General features: G+C 31.9%; 2 protein-coding genes across 2 annotated transcripts in view; both read right to left on the reverse strand.

Annotated features, from left to right (window-relative positions):
- The window catches only part of LOC21393314 (amino-acid permease BAT1 homolog), a 4154-nt gene extending 2609 nt beyond the window's left edge, over positions 1–1545 (reverse strand). Inside the window, exons 1-4 of the mRNA XM_010090216.2 lie at positions 1252–1545; positions 974–1156; positions 593–712; positions 296–487 (exon numbers count right to left, since the gene is read on the reverse strand). Of these exons, the coding sequence (XP_010088518.1) occupies positions 296–487; positions 593–712; positions 974–1156; positions 1252–1359 (603 nt within the window). The 5' untranslated portion in view covers positions 1360–1545. The remainder of the gene's footprint in view (positions 1–295; positions 488–592; positions 713–973; positions 1157–1251) is intronic.
- Positions 1546–10684: 9139 nt separating this feature from the next.
- On the reverse strand, positions 10685–13353 carry LOC21393315 (psbP domain-containing protein 2, chloroplastic). The gene is made up of 3 exons (XM_010090217.2): positions 13028–13353; positions 12772–12927; positions 10685–11134 (listed from the first exon to the last, which is right to left on the reverse strand). Exons 1-3 carry the CDS (start codon positions 13316–13318, stop codon positions 10874–10876), a joined length of 708 nt encoding a protein of 235 aa, XP_010088519.1. The 5' UTR covers positions 13319–13353; the 3' UTR covers positions 10685–10873.
- Between the last annotated feature and the right edge of the window lie 3712 nt (positions 13354–17065).

Consider the following 17065-nt stretch of genomic DNA (forward strand, 5'->3'; position numbering starts at 1 on the left):
CCCCCCCAAAAAAAGCCAGTGCCCATATTTTTTTTTTGCTTTTTTTTTTTTTTTTTTTTTTTTTGTATATATGTTTTTCTTTCAAGCAAGTTTACAATGGAAAAAATTCAGAAATGTGGAAGTCATTTATAATTAAGGCACAACTAGAAAGTTGATTGTGGTTTGTAAAATATCTATTCGTGATTTCACATCTGCATTATGAAAGAGATGTGAATGACTAATCATCGAATGTGGTACTTTTGGTGATAAATCAACAGCAACATCACAAAAATGAGTTGACAGGTTCAAACAATACCTGCCACCATATGGAAATTACGTCGATGAACGCGATTACTTCTAATGCGAAAGTGTTGAGGACCGCCCATATAACAGTGAGGCCCATGTACATACACAAGAACAGCCATTTAGGAGCAAAGTAGCCTCCATCTTTGTTTGTTCCAGTGCATAACAGAATGATGCTCTGCAGAGTTTGTGATCCTGCATATGCCTTATCAGCCAAGTAAAAGGAGAAACTATTTCATGACAAAACTTTTTCACCTTTAAAAAGATATACAAAAAAAAAAAGATAAAAATCTAAAAAATAAGTTAGTACCTGAGTACCTATGCCAGCAATGAGCCCTATGGCCTCAAGCCAAGCACAACACCATGATGCAAATGGACCCCATTTCGGACCGGCTAAATGAGCAGCCCAGAAGTAGAGAGAACCTGTAGTCTGTTCATATTGCAAAAAGTTTGAAAAACATAAAATGTTCTTTTTTGTTCATCCCAATTTAACTTTTGTTCCATATGTCTAATATGCATTCTTCCAAGAAAACTTGACAAGTCATTCTTGAAATCTTTACACCCTTTGAGGAATTGAGCATGTAAATTAATTTCATATGCCGGACACAAAACTCTATGAATACAATGAATACTTGTTATATAACAGAAAGTCTAATAACAAGAATATATATAGGAATGAAAAGTTACTAACTGGAAAGGAGGAACAAATCTCAGCCATAGCAATTCCCACAAACCATGTGAAGAAGGACACAAGAACCCATCCCCACACCAGAGTTGCAGGCCCTGCATATAAAAGGCTCGAGCCATACAGAGGTGTGATGCCGGTAAAAAGGGTCATTGTCGAAAACGATATTGCGAGAGTCTTGAACAGGTTCTGCAAATAAATTCCAAGAAACTTGTTATAAAAGTAGATATGGAAATAACTAGTAACTTAGCAATTTCAAGATCAAAGAAAGAAAGAATTTTGACCATTTCTCTTCTGAGCTCTTGCTTGTATCCAAGCTCATTAAGCCGCTTCTCCCCAGAATCCATTTCCGGGATTTGCCGGGCCTGATCATCGGAGCAGTCGTACCCCATGGAGAGAAGAATAATACAGTTTCTTGCTTATCTCCAAAAGCACTTGCTCTTTTGCAGAGAAAAATTTTCAGTGAGGGAGATGAGAAATTTAATAAGGTGCTGACAAAATACAGTTCTTGTTTTCAACTAGTAAAAGTCAAAGCATTGTGAAAAAAGTGTAAAGGAAGAAAGTGATATCTATGATTCTGTATAAAACATGTCAAACAGATTGCATATTTGAATTGTCTATGTTAGTTAATGTTTACTCTTAATAAAATGATTTATGTAATCAGACGAGATTTGTTCTCCGGTTTCACACGTAGCTTGTGAGTCTAAATCTGTTGTCCTCATTTTCTTGTGTGGAGGGATATGCATCGGCGGAAAGATAACAGATCTTAATTCGTATATTATAGCCCTGCATACATATAAATGCCTGTGGACATGACGCTATTGCACGTTTACATTTCAAAGTTTGACTTTCTTTATTATTTGAATAAAATTATTTGGCCGACGTGATGATCCATTGTGCTACGTATACAAAAATAAAAAAAAATAAAAAAAAATAGCTCTTTATTTTCTTCACAATTAATTAGATTATTTGAACTGCTGTTATGAAGGGCTGCCTTTGTCTTATTTTATTTTGATACTTGACATTTATTTTTAAAGGTCTAGTTATCCTAAGATTTATGAAGTGTGTAGTTTTGATCTCCTAGTTAATCTATTTTTAAACAGAATCTAACACGGCAATTGCACGAGAGTATTTTAAAACAAAGAAAATAATAAAAGAAAATTTCAAAAAAATATCTACAAAGAAAAAAAAAAATTGATCTGTAATAAAAGAACAAAATTTGTCACTAGTCTAAATATGGTTTTCTTTTTTATTTTCTGAATATTTTTTTTACATCTATTTGTTTTTTTAAACCATTTTATTTTGATCCCTCTCAAGACCGTCACATGCTAAATTTATGAATAGTCCCTGAATTTATTTATTTCTTTAGAATTAGTCATCGTAGTTGATTTTGTCCTATAAACGGTTATTGAATTTAAAAAGTGTCTCATAAATGGTGTTTCTATTAAATTTTAGATGAAAACCGTTAATCTTATATTAAACTATCTTTTCTCTTTATAAATAGTCCATACGTTAAAAGCTATACTTAATTTAGTCACTAAACTAAAACGAAATAATAATAATATGCCAAGATCAGTTGTAATAAATGTAGTCCCTGGATTAAAATTAAAATGTGATTCTACTCACACCCATTAAATTTCTAAATAACTCCACATAAATAAAAATATTTTTATTTTTTTACATATATAAAAAAATATAAACTGATCATGCGATACGCTTTGGTTTATTGTGGACTGCGGTTCTTTAGGGAATTTTTTTTTCCCTTAATTTGGTGTTGAAAGATTCCGACAGATAGGTAATATATTTACGAGCATTGTCTTGTTAGTTGAATTTTGAATGTATTAGGTTTCAACGTTTTGTTTCGTTTTGAATCAAATTTGTTTGTAAGTTTGATTTTTTTACAGAATTTTTTTAACTAAGAAAATTTAAAAAAAAAAAAAAAAAAGAAGCAAAAAAAATTGAAGTGTTAGATTAGGAATATAAAAGGGTAACAATGGGTATAATACAAAGATATTTATAAAAGTATACATTTCTAAAGATTATTATCGGACATGTTCTCATATTTAATGTTTTTCATCTATTTATTTAAAAAAGAAAATGCTTTAGGCATTATTTTTTGTTTAGAGACTAAATTTAGTACAACTTTTTATATAGAGATTATTTTTAAAAAAAGAAAATAATTTAGAGACCTTTTACGAGAAAGTTTTAACAATTTTCATCCATAATTTAATAGAAGAATCATTTATAAGATTTTTTTTTTTTTTTGAGTTCAGAAATTACTTATAAGACAAAATTGACTTCATAGACTAATTCTAAAGAAACAAAAGAATTCAGAGACTATTCATGAATTTATTCCTTAAAAATAAATAATTTATGGACCGAAAGGTCAAAACTATAGATATTTTATGAATCTCAAGACAGCTGGATGTAAAATAATTATCATAACTTACAATGAGATAAGTGCACAAGTCATGGGTATAAATAATCCTTAATTTGAATGATCCAATATCGACCAATTCTTATTACATGATGAAGGACAACAAGTAAGAAATGAGACGTAATAAAGTCACAACTAATTTTCTCATAAAAAAAAAGAATAAAATGTAGATGAAATTTATATGAGACTTAAAATAGCTGACTTGCGTTTGGTTCATGGATTCAAACCATGTGATTAGAACCATTTTCGATTTACGTATATTTTTTGTGAGAGAAAATACTGTAGCGAATCACGAACCATGATTCGAATCAGGAAACAAATCTAGGTACCAAACGGACTCGCCCGTTCACTTCGCTGATTCGAATTTAGAATTCGAGTTTTTCTACAATAAAAAGCTCTCACAAACAATCACATCTAACTTTTTTGCTACAGTAAAAAGCTCTCACATAAAGTCACATCTCAACTCAAATTCTAAACTCGAATCAGCGAAGTGAACAGTTCTAATCAGTAATAACGAGAACGTCTAAAATACTAACCGTTCATTTTGCTTATTCGAGTTTAGAATTCAAGTTTTGCTACAGTAAAAATCTCTCACAAACAATCACATCTAACTTTTTTACTACAGTAAAAAGTTCTCACATAAAATCATATCTCAACTCGAATTAAAAACTTGAATCAGCGAATTAAACGGGCCCTTTCGGAACAAAAGCCATCAGATTTCACTATCGCCAACATCCTTCTTTAACTGAGAGACAAGAGACCATCTTCTCCAATGTTTTTTTTTTGGGGAAATCTAGAAGAATGCACCTCCATTAAGGACTATAAAGATTTATATCCTTTTATAAATGTTACAGTTTCTACTCCTAATTTATTCATTTACTAGTTTATTTAAGATGACCAATTCCAAATTCTAAAATAAGGGCACAAAACTAAATTGAGTTGAGTTAAAGGGGTATATGTCCTAATTTCTCTCTTGTTTTTATGCTTGATTGGGCATTATTTTCATCAGGTTTTGGTCAACGGAAATCTTCAATAATCTCCAAAGCTTTCTTCACATTAACGTCATTTTAAGTAGTCAACATTGTCCATGATTAACAAATAACTAATGTCTATAACGTCTATTCTTAGCTATATCCATGGACCATGGCTAGTGATTATATGGACATTGTTAAACTAATTATGGTCATTGCGTAGAAATTTGTTTATATGGACTTTAAGAATTTCTAAAGGTAAAACTGTACATAAATTTGTTTTCTTTGACTAAACAAAAAAAAAAGGAAAGAAATTGTGACAAGTAATTGACATTAGAATTTAACTTGGTCAGTACCAACTTAGCACCTTTATATGCTACGTGCACATATTCTCGTAAAACTGTCTATACCCAAAAAGGTGATAATGCCAAATTGACAAAGCCCTTTTAAATTAGCTATGGAAAATGGGTTAGTTGCAAAATTTAACACTTTTAAGGAGTGATTTGTCAGAACACGAAAAGTAGAAGGGTAAAGTGCAAAAAAAATTGACCAAGACACGATCATTTCCAACGCCAATTTAAACGGCGTTATCAATTTCTATCATGTTGCAATAGTATGATTCTCCTCCGTGGAGTTGATTATAAAAATTTAAAGTTCAGGACCAATATAGATCTTTGCCATATACCAATCCGTTGACCTTTAAATTTCGAGGGAAAAAGGGATAACTTGGAGTAATATTGACCACTTAAGCTGTATGGACTACAATGTACAGCATCATCTAGATTTTTTTTATTTTTTAATCCAAATTTTAATAATTCCTAATATGATGCTATACTAGAACTGTAAATTTAGGTCAGATCAAACGAGTCGGTCCGAAACCTACCATTATTAGCCCGGGTCTGCCCGACCGGATCTTAAATCTTCTAAGTTTAAGGTCGAGTTGGGCCGACCTTCTCTCTTTTAAGACAGACTCATAATTTTAAAAAATATTTTAAAAATATCTAATAAAATTCCAGACCGAGCTGGACTTACTTAAAACTTTTTTAACTTAAAACTAGACTGAGCCGACTCTCTCTCTTTTAGACACAATTTAATTTGGCCCGAAATTTTCTTTTAGACCTCTAAGCCCAAACTTACACCTCTATCATATACAGCCCAAGTATCCTCTTTTTTATATCAATAAAATAAAATGTCAGAAATAAACTAATGATATGTATTCATTTTTATTTTTTAATCCAAATTCTAGATTCCTCATATGGGCTGGGTTTGGTAGAGATTTTAGGAGCCTAAAATCAATTCTCTACTTAACTAAAGTTGTTTTGTGTATTTGGTAAAAATCTTAAAGTGCTTCTTAAAGAATTTGTGGAATTTGGAGCCTCTGCTTCTAATTGTAGATTGTGTGGGAATCTACAATGGGATCATTAATGAAATTTTCATTATTCCCAAAATAATCCCGCTGAATCAAAAAAATTCCCTCAGCCAAAATTTTTTTTTTTGCTCGATCGGTGGTGTTTCCTCTCTCGGACTGCCTGTGCTCTCTCTCGGCCAAAGAGCTCTCTTGCCTGTTTCTCTTTCTTCTCTCCATGTTCTCTCGGACTCCCTCTCTCCGTTTTCGTTTGGTTGCTCCTGTGATTGTCGGCTAGGCGGAGTCTCTCCTCTCTCTCTGTTCTCTCGGTGTTGGTGGGTTTGTTCTCGTTAGGGTTTCTGCGATTTTGTCGTTGGCTGAGTAAATCTGCCGGTTGGAGCTCATCCTAACGCAATAGCCTCTGTAAGTACTCCATTGAGCTTTTTTTTGAATGTTGATTTGGTTGTGTTCTATGGGTTGATGGATTTTTTATAAAAAATTTTTATTTCTCTGTTATGTAACCCCTTTGTTTTGATCGAATTTTGACTCAAATTAATGGGTATTCACATACTTGGATTATAGTATAGGTTATGATTATTTAAGCATTTGAATCTTTCGTGCATATTGTTTCAGAAACGGTAAAGAAATTTTTTTTTTCCTCTCCTCTGTGAAGAAAAACCGGTGGCTAACCCTTTACCTTGAATCAGCTTTCAACTTGTTTACTTGTTGATTTCCTTTGTAACTTGTTGACTTCTGCTGTAAAAATTCCTGCCTCAGACATGTTTCTTTTTTTTTTTCAATTTTTTTTATGATGATTATGAGGATGATCAAACTCTCTCACAAAGTAAAGATGTGGTGATGTTTTATGTATGTGTAATTGTGATGATAGTTTGATTTGGAATTAGCTAGCTAGTTGTGTCACTAGTGGTGGTGAATGGTATTTAGTTTGGGAAGGGGAAATATGAAAAGAAAGATGAGAGGGAGTTTGTGGGATCCATATGCTTATTCTGTCTCTTCTCCAAAGGGAATAATGGAATATAACAGATTTACAGGAAGTTGGAATACCTGGAGAGATTAAATGAGGCGTTTGAAATGATTGAGAGCATTCGGAAGCTAGTTAAGGGTTCAAGCTAGCTACAAAGTATGTAAAACAAAATTAAAGCAAACTTTGATTTTTTACAGCCACGTTTTTAAGAAAGAAGAGTGTACCATTAGCTTTGCAAGTAGATAACATTCCAAGTAGATAACATTAGCTTTGCTCTTAATGTAATCCACCTGACACACATTAGCTTAGCACCTTTCATATTGAAGCAAAAACTGCAATTGTGTCAATTTACACATTAGCTTGAATTACATCATTGATGAGTGTACCAATGTAAAATTAGAAAGAAGAGGAAAGAAACCGTGGATGGTTAGGTTGTGGTATTTTCATTTTAGAGGCTTGAGAAACAAGAAAAATAGCTTGAGGTTTTTGGATTGTGCGTTTCGAAAAGAAAGCGTAACTTACACGTGGTTTAGCTATTCTTGTGCACAAGAACAGGGATGGTAGTTCTGTTTCTTTATTCTATTGGTAGCAAACAAATATTGAGTATTGCTTCTTAGGTTTGTTTATTAGTTGAAGTTTTTGTCTTGATAATGATTTACCCGTGTTTATTGATTGTTTTGATGGTAATGTCAATTCGTGTTTATTGATTGTTTTGATGGTAAAATCAGTTCGTGATCTTGTTTTTCACTAGTTCCTGTGGCCTGCTTGGATAGTTGCTTATCCCTTTTTTAGTTTGTTGAGAGCGATTTGTTCTTCTTGTTCTTGTTCTTTAAAATCATCAAGGTTGTCTTGAAGAACAAGAACCAAGTTGTCATTGTAGTGTCATACTTAATGTTGTGTTCTATGCCTCAGGACATCATTCTGGTTAAAGGTCTAAAGCTCGACGGCATCCAAGTTGGAATATATTCTCTCCATTGCTTACCCTTGAAGCTGCTTGGTTCAGAAGGATCGCCAGCAAGTTGCATTCTCATCAGATGAAGTCCTTTTTTCTTTCCCTTTTGTGTGTAAAGTCAAAACATTACAATTAGTCTTTCTTCACACTCTTAAATTTCAAAATGTCATTTGGAATTGTCCTTGCCATGTGCCATAAGTGGGTTTATTCTAATGTTGTAGTTTTTTTAACCCTTGTTTCATCTTTTCAGTACGTGTATATATAACAATAATTTGAATGTTCTATCAATCATTTGACGGCCTTTTAACATCGTCTAGAGAATTTCTTGTTCAGAGGATAGTAGTACACAGTGTAAATTGATACTTGTATAGATTTGGAATGTACATTTTTGTTGTATAGGTTCATTACTCATTAATGTTTCTTTTAGTTGTAATTATTTTTTTTAGTTGTAATTATATTGTGAATGAAGAAATAAAAAAAAATAATTATCATAAATTTATTGTTAGAAAACTCAAAATCATAGCATTATTTTTTTTTTTAAGTTAAACAAGTATTTCTAAATACCAAAAACAAATATACATATTTAAGTTTTATACCACGTCTATTTTGGTCATTTTACATACACAGCAATTCAACTTCAAAACTTTCCAAACGCTATTACGCTGATTTTGAAACCAGCACAGCTAGTATAATTACAGTTTATCAAACACTCAACTGCTTCTAACTCAAAATCATAGCATTATTTTTTTTTTAAGTTAAACAAGTATTTCTAAATACAAAAAACAAATATACATATTTAAGTTTTATACCACGTCTATTTTGGTCATTTTACATACACAGCAATTCAACTTCAAAACTTTCCAAACGCTATTACGTTGATTTTGAAACCAGCACAGCTAGTATAATTACAGTTTATCAAACACTCAACTGCTTCTTTCTTTAACACAACTAAAAGTAGTTTTTTTCAAAATTCATAGTACTATCAAACTAAGCCATGATCTCATACAGTCTAAGTGTCCCTTTTTTTATATCAACAAAATAAAAAGAGTTTCATACGCTTTAATAAAAAAAATGAACTATTAATAATTTTTTATTTTTTTTATCTATTTTTGTGATTTTAATTTTAATTGTCACTATTAATAAAAAGACCTATCAGAAAAAGTCTAATAAAATTTGTCAGAGATAAACTAATGATATCGATATATTAATGTACAACATAAAAGATCAGGCACATTATATACCCTTCTATATTGAATTCAAAATTTTCCAGCTCAGACCAATCGTTACACCACAATTAAGCACACGGTGAGATGTTTCAAGAAAACGCAAACAATGAGCCTTTATATACTTGTTTAATATATTATTAGGATTATTATTATTTGTACTCTTGAATTTTAAAAATTCTCACTTTATCCTTTTAACTTTAAACTTCCCTCACGTAAGCCCTTTTGTTATAATTTTTATTAAAATCGGGCAGAAAACATGGGGATTTAACTGTGACTATTTAATTTTTATCTATTTGTTTTTAACAGAAATTCAAACAGAAAAATTACATGACTGTATTACTCTTTTTTTAATTATTTTTTACATAAATTACAATAGAATGAATTAAATAAGAATAATTCAAAATTTAAAAGATAAAATAAGAATTTTTAGAGTTTAAAAGATAAATTAAGAATCATCTTAAAGTTTAGAAAGTACCAATAATAATAATCCTAAAGGAAGACATAGTTGTCTTTTCGAACCTAATACATTACAAAGATGCTATTTTCTTCTTTTTCTTCTCCTGCACAGCTGGTCTTCTTGCTCCCATTGTTATTGCAGAATTACCTCCCTAAAAATGCTGCTACTTTCTCCTCCATCAAGTTATAGCAATTGTAAGGATATTTATGGTTGTTTAAATAATTATGAGAAGGTATTTTTCATATTACAAAGAACTCATAAACGCTCAGAACCCATTCCTTGCCAATTAAAAAGGAGAATCAACCTTTCTGGTCCAGTTTTGGGTGAAAATTCTGAAGAATTGCCCCTTTCTTTTTTCAAAAAAAAAAAAAAAAAAAAAAAAAAAAAAAAAAGAACAGGCTCGGCTCCAAATTATTAAGGAAGTGATTTGAGGCGCTAAAAAATAATACCAAACTGTCTTTGATGGGCGAGTTTGGTATGCTTTTGAAGACTCCGAAAGTCTTTTACGACGTAAGAGAAATGCTAGCATCACTATTTTTGTCACTCTCTGCATTAACTGTTTGACACGTGGACTTTACTATCTCATTTTCTATTTAAATAATTACACATCATATTAATAGAGTCTACATGTCAAATACTGAATGTAAAAAGTGATAAAGAAAGTGATAGGAAAAGTGATGCTAACATTTCTCTTCGAGATAATACGCTGAAAGACTGAAAATAGTGTTTGGTAAGAAAGTGTCTAGAAATACTTTGCACATATACTAATGTACTTTTACAGTTACTGATCCCAGGGGCGTGTATAAGCACCCATACGCATATAGGCATGGATACACGCCCCGGATCCACACTGGCGCAGGACAACAGGAAAGAAAGAGAAAATGTAGAAGAGAAAAAAGAAAAGAAAAGAGAGCGTTCATAATTTGCAGAGAGAGAGAGAGAGAGAAATGGAGAGTGACTATAAGAAAGATTCTATCAAGTCTTACGTTTAATGACAATCTTTAGACCTATTTGTAAAAAGAAAATAACGAGAAAAAGAAACTAAACAAATAGAAAAGTAGACTAATAAATAACGAAAACTACCCAAACTACCAATTTTAAAGAGAAATGTACTAAAATGGTTTGGGAAACTCAAACTGTAACAAAGCATTACAAAGTGACTTAAAAAAACACTTTCTATTTTCATTTATTCTGATCTGTTTCAAGCTATTCTCGTTCGTCGTCACACACTTAATCTGGTGTCTTGGCAACAAAGTATTCCTTATTTTATCTTATTTTATTCATGCATATACTTATTTAATTACTCTGCTACTTCCTTTCTAAAAAACTCTTGGTGATAATCTAGCCTAAAGTTAAAGTTATGCCATCAACTGATAAGAAAAGTAGAGTAAATTTGTTCGATAAGTGGTTTAAAAATGCCTCTACCTTGGCCAATGAGCTTCCAAAATCCTTGCTTAAATATGAATCTAGACAAGTTGCAGAGGAACAAAGCATGGTCATGGCTTGTGATAGATCACGCAAATCCACTGCATCTTATATCAGGGGAGCTGAATCAAATGAATGAAGAACTTGCTCCAATATCATTCTTATATGGTCATTGAGTGGATTCTCGGGTTTGTCTGAGTGAGAGATATTTAGGAGGTAAAGCTTCTTTGAGGCAACAAATGCTGCTGTAAAGATCCTCTTCATGCCTCCCCTAGTGCTGTCAACCTTGTACTCAAACTCATACACTTGCAGGCCTTCGCGCCCTGATCTTTCCGCAACGTCAATCACCTCAGCCTCTTTTGTACTCTCCTATAAAATAGACAAACTTTTTATCGGAGCGATACCTTTGAACTCTCCAAGAAAAAAAAGACAAAATATAGCGAGAGAGAGAGCAAAAGACCAAAAAAAAAAAAAAGAAAACAACTACGGCAAGCTCAAGCCAATATCAGTCAGTGAAACTTTCTTATCAGAAGGTAGAAACAGCTCAGCATAACTGACAAGCTTGCATATATTCAATTGTTTCCTGAGCACAAGATTTTGAGTTTCAAAATCCACCAACAATGGCCTTAAAAGTGGTAGTAGGGATTGTAATTATAATATGTTGTGTGCTATGCCCAAAAAGAAAAAAAGAAAAAAAAAGAGATGTTAATTGAGTTCTTATATTGTACATGTACTCAAAAACATTCATAACCGTTTCAGTATTGTTGGATTTGGTTAGGAACCTATATAGGTTGAGTGACTAAACTTGATTCTACAAGGCTATGACTATAAATGATGTCCATGATGATGGATCTGATCTTTGGTCTTTAAATAACTGAAAGATATTAGTCAAACGACCAAACCTGGACAGAGTCTAGCTTTTGTTTGATATTTTCCCTCTACAGCCATTTACTGTTCTTTTTGGACATTGATGAGCTTGTTATTGTCATATGATATAAAAGAATCATTGTTTGTTGGAGAAAAGTATGAATTATCAATTAAATGGTAGCATTTGAGTCGCCTTGCATTACAGTGACTTGACAGCAACAAGGGACATCCTAGTCTACCAGTTACTACAGAGCACTAAACTATCTGTATGCAACCAAGATACGAAGCATGTACTTCAGAATCCCGATTATGTTTTTCATTCCAAAACAAATCATAAGAAATCTACGCAAATCTTGTGGCCTTAATGCTAATTGACTTGAAATATTACTCTTTTGTGCTCATCCATCACTTCAGTAAAGCTTTAGAGCATCAGAAAGACATTCCACAAACTCAAAGCTAACACAGATAAGTTAATTTCTCAATGATACTGCTTTTCAAAGGGACTGGATGGAATTAGACTAGGACTGAAACTTTAACTTAAATCCAAGATATCTTGGATTTCAAATACGCCAATAAAGAAAGATAAGGAAAATTTTCAGCTGTGATTGGAGTTGGTAGAGCATGACTCGAGGTATCCATCGGTAGAAACCGGCTCCAATCATTTCTTGATCTTTGAAATCAATTTATCGGGCTTTCGTGCAAAGTTGTTATCATGCTAGATGAAAGCTCAGTAAGGAGGTTTGCGAGAATCTCATCACTCTCCCCAGATGCACCACTCAATCCTTCTGAACTTTGAAACGTCTACGAAAATGCCTCTTCCATCGCAATTCCATCAATTTCTGCTGGCATGCCACTAAATTTACAATATGAATATCTAAATTTCCAATTTCAGCGGGAATTGACGGGATTGTGATGAAAGAGGCATTTCTGCAGACGTTTCAAAGCTTGAGGAGGACGAGTAGTCCGTTTCGAAGTGCATTGTCCAGATGACATTGGTAACATAAATCGAGGGACATTGTTCTAAAATATCCCTTTGAATTCCTAATTGTCTCTAAATAACAACTGACCCCATAAAGTACCAGAACTGATGACAGTTTTAGACAATGGCTATTGATAGGGGAATTCCAACAAGCAATTACCTTGCGCCTTTCGGCTTGAATAAGCTTATCAGCCACAAATTCAGGACTCCCAAACTCCCGGAGATTGGAAAGCCGAACCGGGTTCACCACGACCCCGACATTGTTGCTCCCCTTGTTAGCCTCTTCAAATAGAACAGTCGCCCCTGCTTTATCAACCTAGTAATATCATCCATAACCAACCAATTACTAAGCACATAAATGATTAATACTAATAATAGTTACTATTATTATAAAAGTAGAGAGAGGAAAGCAATACCTTAATCCAAGAGGAAGGCCTGAGAAGAGTGAAACCCTCATTGGAATCCGTGTATCTCTCGAGCTCAAGCTCTTCCGCAGAAAAGGAGTTTGGCAAGTATGGGGAAAACCCATTTAGAACTAAGGCCAGAGATGAGAGGCAGAGCTCTCTCTTGCCCAAAAGAGGCCATGTTTGAGGGTCATAACTGTGGCGTCTGTGGTTCAGAGATGCTTGGGGGTGTGGATTTGGGGAGAGAGTTTTGGGAGAAGGGAATGTGGGTAAGACGAAGGAACACCATGTCTGTAGAGCCATTTATTTACGGATGAAAATGGAGAAATATCCATGCAAATATGGATATCCAAGGGCATGTCTGTAAAATTCAACCAATATATGCGTGTCCTAAACATAGCAAGAAAAATGTCTAAAAACACCACTAGTATTAAGCAACCTCACTAATAAAAATTAAACCTTATTTGTGATTCTTACATTGTAAAATTCACTTTCTAGTAGTGGCTCGTTATAACAGTGTTTAAATAAGAAATATGAAAATGTTGAGAGACAGAGGTCCCGTTCATTTCACTAATTCGAGTTTAAAATTTAAATTTTGTTACAATAAAAAGCTTTCAGAAACAGTCACATCTAATTTTTTTGTTACAGTAAAAAACTCTCACATAAAGTCACATCTCAACTCGAATTAAAAACTCGAATCAGTGAACTAAACGGACCATCAATGTTTCACAGGAAACTTGTTTTCTAGTTTTAGTAACATTATTTTAGTCTATAGAACCCTCATTTTGTCCTGCTGTTACTTATAACCAATTTCTTGATACTTATAAATGTATTGCATCTTAGGTTTCTCAAATTTCTGGATCATGACATCCTATTTTACTCCGCTCCTTGGTCCAAAGCTATCATTGTCGGAGGTTAGTTTTAAACAAAGTTTTCAACGTTTATTTACTACATTAAATCTGTATTCCTCAAGTCTGCATGCTCATCGTTTTATGGTAACTACGTTTCTTCTCATGATTTAGTGCTTTGATTAAAGCAATTTTGGAGCTAACAAAGAGGCTATGCACTATCTAATGTTACTTTTTTATTGTACATTTCATCGCTGTTATCCATTTATGTAATTGCAGATTGATTTTGAAAGACTAATTATTAGAGTTTTGAGGGGAGATGAGAAGAAAAATAAGGGAGAAAAATTACACTTTGGCCCGTTCACTTCGTAGATTCGAGTTTTCGATTCGAGCTGAGATGTGATATTTTCTGAGAGCTTTTTACTGTAGCAGAAAAAGTTAGATGTGACATTTTTTTAGAGCTTTTAACTGTATAAACCTAAAACTAAAAACTCGAATCGGTGAAATGAACGAGGCCTTTATATGGTGTTGAGCTTTCATCTTAAAAGATTAACCTGCTTAAGTGGGTTGACTCAATATTTTTATATAACTGTGATTATGTTTATATTTAAACGATATGGAACTAAGACATTTTACTCTTAACACGCTCACACAAAATAATACTTTGTTAAGAATCACCAATCTTACATTTTGATGGATCGACTCAACTCGTTTGAGTAATGAGCTCGGATACCATAAGGAAGAACTTGCAAACAAATACAAAACTAAATGCAAACAAATACTAATCTCAACTTTTTTTTTTCTTTAATCTCGTATCTCGTCTTTCATGAAAAACTTGCAAGTCCCATGGGCCACAAGGGATTGGGCCATGGGCCAAGGCCAATTTTGATGTTGGAAGTTAATATTTTTCAGATTTTACTGTACGTTGACGTTCGTTTGCAAGTTTTAGGATGATAAAATTTGTTATCATCGGGTGCTTGGCGATTCTTTTCTTATTTATATATTTGGTGCAGGAAAATGTAAATTATTATTACGGTTTTTAAAATTTTTTTTATTTATGAGACATCGTTTCAATATTGTGAGAGCAGCAACAAATAATAATTTTTAAACACCACTGATACAAAAATGTGCTTTCAACTATATTAAAAACACAGAAAAGCTTCTCTTATCTATCTTCTGAATTATTATTAATAAAAAAAAAGAACTAATTTAGACCCCACTTATTTAATAGATGACGTTGAAAGGATAAATAGTCATAATCCCAAAAAACGACATCTAAAATGATACTTTTAGACCCCGTTCACTTCGCTGATTCGAGTTTAGAATTCAAGTTGATATGTGACTGTATGTGAGAGCTTTTTACTGTAGCAAAAAAATTAGATATGATTGTTTGTGAGAGCTTTTTACTGTAGAAAAACTCGAATTCTAAACTCGCATTAACGAAGTGAACGGGGCCTTAGTAGTTAACATAACCGTGTACGGAATTAGAATGGACGCATTCAGCGCAGTTATCATGATTTTTTTTTCTCTCTTTATTAATTGAATGATAATTATTTATTTTTTTAATAGAGTGATATAAATAATAATTTTTTTATTATTTTCAGTGGTATTTCTGAATTTTTTTCTCAATAGATCCACGTTGAAATCCAACAAATTCATATCAGAAGTTCTGAATTAATATTTATGTCATTTTAAATAATTAAGGGTTATCATGATATTTTTTTCCTCTCTTTATTAATTGAATAATAATTATTTATTTTTTAATAGAGTGATATAAATAATAATTTTTTTATTATTTTCAGTGGTATTTCTGAATTTTTTTCTCAATAGATCCACGTTGAAATCCAACAAATTCATATCAGAAGTTCTCTTGAATTCATCTTTATATTATCCAAAATTACAAAAATATTTTTTAACGCTGTCAAACTTAAAATTTTTTTTAATCAGGTACAATTTTTTTTTTTTTTTTTTACCAAAGGTAGGACATTGGAGTGAAAAAAGATGGCCTCTGTGTGCGCTGGCCAATTAAGAAACCCGACATTCATTAACATATTCATGGATTCGGTCAAATTGGCTTCATTGACTTTTTTTTCTTCCCTTTATTGAAGTTGGTAAGCGCATGGGATCTACAGGTTTTACATAATTAGAGAGTTTGGCCGTGCAAATAAAGGGGGAGTTTGGCATTACTTTGTTGTTAAAAATTTTTAATCTTGCCGTGCTATTAGTAGTAAATTGTTGTGATTAGAAGTATATAGATGTGTGATAAATATTTTTACAAAATTATTGTGAATATCATAAATAAAAATTGAAGTGTTTGGTAAATTGTATATAAAATTATTTGTGAAGATATATAATGATAAAAATAAACATATTTTAGCACACATATAAAAAGTGTAACTTTAATTTTATTAATTAAAATGCTCTTAAAAATAAATTACTTATTTTCAAGGAGAAAAATTATTCATCTATTAAATTTTTTATTTATTGTTGTTATTTTTATACATTATGATAATTATTAAAAAAAAATTGAATAAAATTCCGCATAGCATATTTATCAAAGATATTTAATTTTAAAGTAACTATGTTAAAAAATATATATTTTTTAATTTGCATGGAAAAAGTCAAATAAGTAGAATGAGAATTAAGTTTTGTTATTGAGGCTGTCTTAATAAATTTGGACAATAACATCACAAGCTGCTATGTAAAAGTAATCCTTGATATATTTCTCAGATTCTGCTGCTTGACAACATATTTTAGAAGTTGCTAAATAAAAACAGAGAATTTACCAAAGACTCTAAGAGCATCTCCAATGCAATGCCATAATTAATGCGCTAATTGCAAATTTAGCATTTGAGTGTAAAAAATATTCTCTAATACAATGCTATTTGTTGTGTCAAATTTCTCATATGTTATACTTAATAGAAATATGATAAATTTGACATTTGATTATTATTGATTGAAATGTTTACTTTTCGTATAATCATTGTAATTTTTACATTTTCTAATTATTTTAAAAATAAAAGTTTACTTCTGCAACTTTCAAAACTTAAGTGCTTAATATTATGTATTATAGCAAAAATAAAAATAACACACCAGGCCATATCATACTTTTTAATGCTAAATACGCAATTGATATTAACATTCACATTGGAAATGGTCTAACTTATTATTAACTTCTTAAAAAAGGTAAGAAATAGAAGTA

Source organism: Morus notabilis, unplaced genomic scaffold (genome assembly GCF_000414095.1).
Source record: "Morus notabilis unplaced genomic scaffold, ASM41409v2 Scaffold1049, whole genome shotgun sequence".
NCBI classification, from domain to species: domain Eukaryota; kingdom Viridiplantae; phylum Streptophyta; class Magnoliopsida; order Rosales; family Moraceae; genus Morus; species Morus notabilis.